Source organism: Carcharhinus amblyrhynchos, chromosome 11 (genome assembly GCF_965287045.1).
Source record: "Carcharhinus amblyrhynchos chromosome 11, sCarAmb.v2.hapA, whole genome shotgun sequence".
Taxonomy (NCBI): domain Eukaryota; kingdom Metazoa; phylum Chordata; class Chondrichthyes; order Carcharhiniformes; family Carcharhinidae; genus Carcharhinus; species Carcharhinus amblyrhynchos.
The window spans coordinates 79371022-79377021 of NC_137334.1; the positions used below are offsets into that span (position 1 = coordinate 79371022).

General features: G+C 42.2%; 1 protein-coding gene across 1 annotated transcript in view; it reads right to left on the minus strand.

The window, feature by feature from the left end:
• The window catches only part of LOC145350280 (protein mono-ADP-ribosyltransferase PARP14-like), a 44199-nt gene extending 38960 nt beyond the window's left edge, over positions 1–5239 (minus strand). The window contains exons 1-4 of the mRNA XM_080199409.1: positions 4901–5239; positions 2856–3064; positions 972–1026; positions 684–854 (exon numbers count right to left, since the gene is read on the minus strand). Coding sequence (XP_080055535.1) covers positions 684–854; positions 972–1026; positions 2856–3064; positions 4901–5069 — 604 coding nt within the window. The 5' untranslated portion in view covers positions 5070–5239. The remainder of the gene's footprint in view (positions 1–683; positions 855–971; positions 1027–2855; positions 3065–4900) is intronic.
• Positions 5240–6000: the final 761 nt, after the last annotated feature.

Here is a 6000-nt window from a genome sequence, read left to right on the forward strand (position 1 = left end):
CTCGGTGGGCCGAATGGCTTCTTTCTACACTGCAGGAATTCTATGATTCTATGATCAAAAACACATTTGTATCCAGCACTGAGAATGTGCTTCCTGCTAGAATACACGTCACATATTGCAGGATGAGAGGTCACATGATACCAGGTTATAGTCCAACAAGTTTATTTGAAATCACAAGCTTTCAGAGCGCTGCTTCTTTATCAGGTGATGTGGAGCAAGGTGCGCAGGCACAGAATGTATGGGTGGAGTGATGATAGCCTGACACTAACAGGTAGTCAAGAGTGTCAAAGGATAAGTACAGACAGTGTAGTGCAGTATAGGCTGGCTGAGTAATTTGTCTTTACAAGTAATCACCAGTGCTCAAAGACAAATGCAGGCAGTTAAGTATAATCAGTATGCATAAAGTGTCAGGAGACTGCATAACAAGTGAAGGGATGACCTAAGAACCATATAATGCAGAAGGTATCAATTAGAAGGGCTGCCTCATTTGTATCATTAAAAGCTAGTCTAAGGATTGCTGTGGACTGTACTAGCACAGGGATGCTCGACAAAGTAATGGTAGAATGAAGCGGTAGGAATCTATAGAATGCAGTAATTCATCAGCTGTATCCTTTTCATTCCTGCCACAGATTCAAACTCGCTCTTTCCCCCAGAGGCTACTGTTAATAATATAAAACATTCACCGTCAATGCTTGGACAGGTCACAAACCAAGAGCATTCGTCATTTTCAGAGATTTCCACATCGGATATAAATCTTTCAAAGTACATTGCAACAACATCCGTATCAACAGGACCATCGCTGTGAACCAGCAACTGGCTGGAATAGCTTTCCTCTCCCTCGGAGGACTCCAAAACTGAAAGAGAAAAATGTTTTTGTGAAGTGTTTTTTTTTCCCCCTTCAGGTAATGATTGTGACACATCATGACGATCGTGGCAGGATGCACTTAGCTCTGCAGAAGCAAAATTTGTACCTGATTCTTCAACTGGATCTGGGGATTCTTGATTCTGAAATTCCTTTACTGGACTCTGTAGTGGGAAAAGCAGAAAATGGGTACTGCATACAATTAAATAGTTAAATTGTTCTGGACAAAGTGCTGGCACATTAAAGGTATAGTAAATGAGAAGAAAGAATATAAATAAAACAAAAAAAAAGGCAGTTTGCTTTCCATCTTTCGGCACAGTGGTTAGCACTGCTGCCTCACACGTCAGGGACCTGGGTTCGATTCCCGGCTTGGGTGACTGTCGCTGTGGAGCTTGCATGTTTTCCGCATGCGTTTCATCCGGGTGCTCTGGTTTCCTCCCACAGTCCAAAAGGTGTACTGGTTAGGTGCATTGGCCACGCTAAATTCTCCATCAGTCTATCCAAATAGGCACCAGAGTGTGGCAACCAGGGAATTTTCACAGTAACTTTACTGCAGTATTAATGTGAGCCTACTTGTGGCACTAATAATAAATAGATAAATTTATTTCCTTCTTCCCCGAGTATGTTGGTTCATGCTGAGGTATCATTTTATCATGCAGTTATACCTTTGGTATCCAATTTAAGTGGACATTCTTTCTGAATGAAGAGGAGTAGCATTGTCATTAGCTACTTGACTGTGATTTGCCCCACAAGTAAGCCTACCCCTTTCCTCGCGCAATAGCCATAATTTCATGTTTTCCAGCCGGTCTCACTGAGTAACTGTCAGGGATCAAAATCATAACCTATTTTTCCTTTTCCCTGATAGAGGTAGTGAAACTAATTGCAGCAACCAAACAGCTGCCCCAACTGAGATTGACAATGACAACGGATGAATGAACATCGCTCGACAATCATCAGGCAGGCGTGTTCCCTTCCAGTCAGAGAACACTTCCTCAGTCATGGGCATTCGGTCTCTGATCTTCGGGTAAGCGTTCTCCAAGGCGGCCTTCAAGACACACAACAACGCAAAATCACTGAGCAGAAACTGATAGCCAAGTTCCACATGCATGAGAATGGCCTCAGCCAGGATCTTAGGTTCATGTCACACTATCTGTAACCCCCACGACTTGCCTGGGCTTGCAAAGTCTAACTGTCCTGGCTGGAGAAGTACACATCTCTTTGACCTGTGCTTGGCCCTCTCTCCACTCACATTGTCTGTACCTTTAAGACTTGATTACTTGTAAAGACTCACATTCCAACCATTATCTTGTAAATTGAGTTTGAGTCTGTATATGCCCGGTTTGTGAACACAAGTCCTCACTCACCTGATGAAGGAGCGAGACTCCAAAAGCTTGTGCTGTCAAATAAAGCTGTTGGACTTTAAGCTGGTGTTGTGAGACTTCCTACTCCAGTTGAGATTTGCAGAGTTAGCAGAAACCAGATATTAAATTTGGAACTTTATGGTGTGTATAGCTTGCTACTTGGAGCCACTTGGAGCCTTTAGCCATTAGGCAGTTGCCATTTCCTTGAAGAAAAGCTGGTCTGAATACCAAATATCCTAACAATCTTAAAACAATGAAATCACGTGGCAGGTTATCCAGCTTTGCTGTGACTGGATTAACAGTCATACTTACACCATATGTTTACACTCTATGTCATTATTTCTAGGGTAGTTAAAATTCCTGAGGCCAGTTTAACTTCCAATCCTGCATTTACATCTTTAAATATCCATCAATAAAGTAAGACACAATTGCCTGTATACAATTTAAAATTCCTGAGACCAGTTTAACTTCCAATCTTGCATTTACATCTATAAATATCCACCAATAAAGTGAGACACAATTGCCTGAGTACAATTTAAAAATAGTTCACTTTGTAAAACCAATATAATGGAAAGCAGCATGGCAGAAACGACAAATAACAGGAATGTGTATTTACATCAGTGGTGACTCACCTGGTCATATTTATTGTATTTTTGGGAACTGGTCAACAATTGATTTTGTTCAATTGCTGGCTCTTTGTTCGAGTTTGCTGTCCCACTAATGGGACTCACGGAATTTCCTTCATTACTGCCCCACTCATAGAGTGTAACCCGAAGCTGGACTGGCTCTGAGCGCAATAGCTGCACTGTGTGGAACTCCTTCTTCACCACGTTTTTCTGCACTGATAACACAGAACAAAAAGGAATTATTTTCCTTCGGGATCTGTTGAGGGTAACCTCCCTTTATCCTTTCACAATTGGCCTGCCATTTCCATTGTTGAGATGTAGCTTATCAGCTTTTCATTGCGTGTAATCATTAAAATCTGTTTGCATCATTTTCCCACCAAGATTACACTATTTTCAACAAACTGGACATTACCCAGGTCTGAGGTGGCAGGTGGAGCTATTGTAAATGGCAAGTAATCTCAAACATGAAAATTCCCAACCCTATTTGTATTAAATGTCGTCAGGAGCATGATCCCCAATCTCTCCATTGTCAACACTCCTGAAGTCACCATCAGGCCTGAAGCCAATCATATCATGCCTCAAAGAGCAGGTCAATGAACCTGGTGTCAGGGTGTCAATTTGACAGATTGCTTTGACTTGGATGGCATGGAAACTAATCTGTACCTCACCCCTTCCCAGCTCCCCCCCACTCCCTTTAATCCCTGTTGACCAAAATTCTCCCGTTTAGGCCATCGCGGGAATCGTAGTGGGCGACAAAGAAAATTTAGTGGACCAGTTAAAGCTTCAATGAGCTCAAGCGGGAACATTTGGTCTCGGGAGTGTATGCGGCTGAAATACAAAAAGGGTTGGGAATTTTCATGTTTGAGATTACTTGCCATTTACAATAGCTCCACCTGCCACCTCAAACCTGGGTAATGTCCAGGTGGTTGAAAATAATGTAATCTTGGTGGCAAAATGATGCAAACAAGAATTTAATGATTACACGCAATGAAAAGCTGATAAGCTGCATCTTGACAATGGAAATGGCAGGCCAATCCTCACACAAATCTCACAAACCCATTCTTAAACACTTCAATTGATTCAGCATCTGCAGACTTCTTCAGGAGTGAGCTCAAGATTTCTACCGGGACATCCTTTAAATGTGGAGTGTTAGGTCATCCAGTGGTAGAAATCCCAAGGTATATTATGAAGCCAGGCTAGACCCCAATAATTATATATTTTGGCATTAATGTGAGGATAAGATGTTTCAACCCAGACACAATTCTACTAACAAACTGGGAAGTACTTATCAAAATAAACTTTATTTAACAACACAGTTTAACTGCAACAAATGAATTGAACAATTGTCATATAGGCACAGTGGTTAACACTGCTTCCTTACTGTGCCCGAGACCCAGGTTCAATTCCAGCCTCGGTCACTGTCTGTGTGGAGTTTGCACATTCTCCCCATGTCTGTGTGAGGTTTCCCCCACAGTCCAAAGATACGTGGGTTAGGTTATTAGCCATGCTAAATTGCCTCTTAGTATCCCAGGAGATGTAGGTTAGAAGGATTGGTGAGGTAACTAAGTAGGGTTGTGGGGTAGGGCCTGGATGGGATTGTTGTTAGTGTAGACTCGATGGGCTGAATGGCCACCTTCTGCACTGTAGGGTTTCTATGATTCTATGACTCAACGAATCTTGTACGTACATTAATGGTTCCAATTTGATAGGAGAAGGATGGTGGATAAGCAGTTCCAATTCAATAGCTTAGGGATGGTGGGTGAATGGTCTTTCAGTGAATACCGCACAGAACCTTTAGAACTTCACATTCTCTGATCAAACTCTCTCAGTAGAGTTGGACTGGAAGGGAATTTGCCAGTCTGACTCACTCAGTTAAAAAAACACTCCCTCCTCTTAAGTGCTCAGATCAGCGGTGGCAATAAACATATACCATCAAATCACAGTTAAAAAAAAACTTCAACACGTTCATACCATTATCAGGTTCAGTAACAAGAAATCATTTTGTCCGCTATCGGACTGCTGTAAGTTAATTTAGCAAGATGAATCCTTACCTTCTTCATTTTTAAAAAACACCAGCAGCTTTCCCTGATCAGGGTGTGCTCTGATCTCACATTCCCCTCCACCCGATCTCTTTCTACTTTGAAAATAAATGGCTAGTTTGCTTTTGACAGAGTCCAATCCAACGGGCAGTCCTTCCACCAACACGGGGAATCCAGCCATGCTTGAGCTCTCCCCCACTGTTCCAGCTTTCCACTCGTATCGGTGGAATTTTTGGGGGAGCTTGGGGAGCTATTTGTCCGACAGGGAGTTCAGCCGTGTCGAAATAATTTCGTTTTGAAAGCTCTACTCTATCCGGAAATAATCTGCTGAGCGTGCTGTCAAAAGTCAGAATCGAAAGTGAAAGCTTACAAAACTAATCGTAGATTTGGCAACATGGTAAAGATTGGTGCCATCGATTAAATTAGTCCCGAGACTCCTGCTCCCCCTGCCTATTCCTTTTTGATGTGGGTATGCCGGCGTTGGACTGGCGTAAACACAGTAAAAAGTCTGACAACACCAGGTTTTAGTCCAACCTATTTATTTGATAATATTCTCACTAGCTTTCGAGGGGACAGCCTCTTCGTCAGGTGAATGAACTCTCCATTCACCTGACGAAGAGGCTGTCCCCTCGAAAGCTAGTGAGAATATTATCAAATAAATAGGTTGGACTAAAACCTGGTGTTGTCAGACTTTTTACTGTATTCCTTTTTGACCACCCAGTAGTCACTCTTCCCCTCTCTCCCTGCCTTCTCTTAAATTGGAGGGTAACCATCTGACACAGTTTACAGCTTCTCTGCTCTTTGGCCACTCACATCCTTTATTCTCCCTGGGGACAGCAATTAGCAGTCCCTGGTTCCTGTGGCTATGACTCTTTTATTCCCTCCCCCTGCAATATTAATATTTCCCATTTTCTATGCCTTTGAGCTTTGACAAGGGGTCATCTCGAAGAATCAGCTCTTTTCTCTCCTTACAATGTTGCCAGATCTGCTGAGATTTTCCAGAGTTTTCTCTTTTGGTTTCAATAAATGTGCTATCCACTCTTCTCTCCATGTTTTCATAGTTTAAAGCCAAAATTTAAATTTTTAAAGTTAAAGTTTATTTCTTAGTGTCA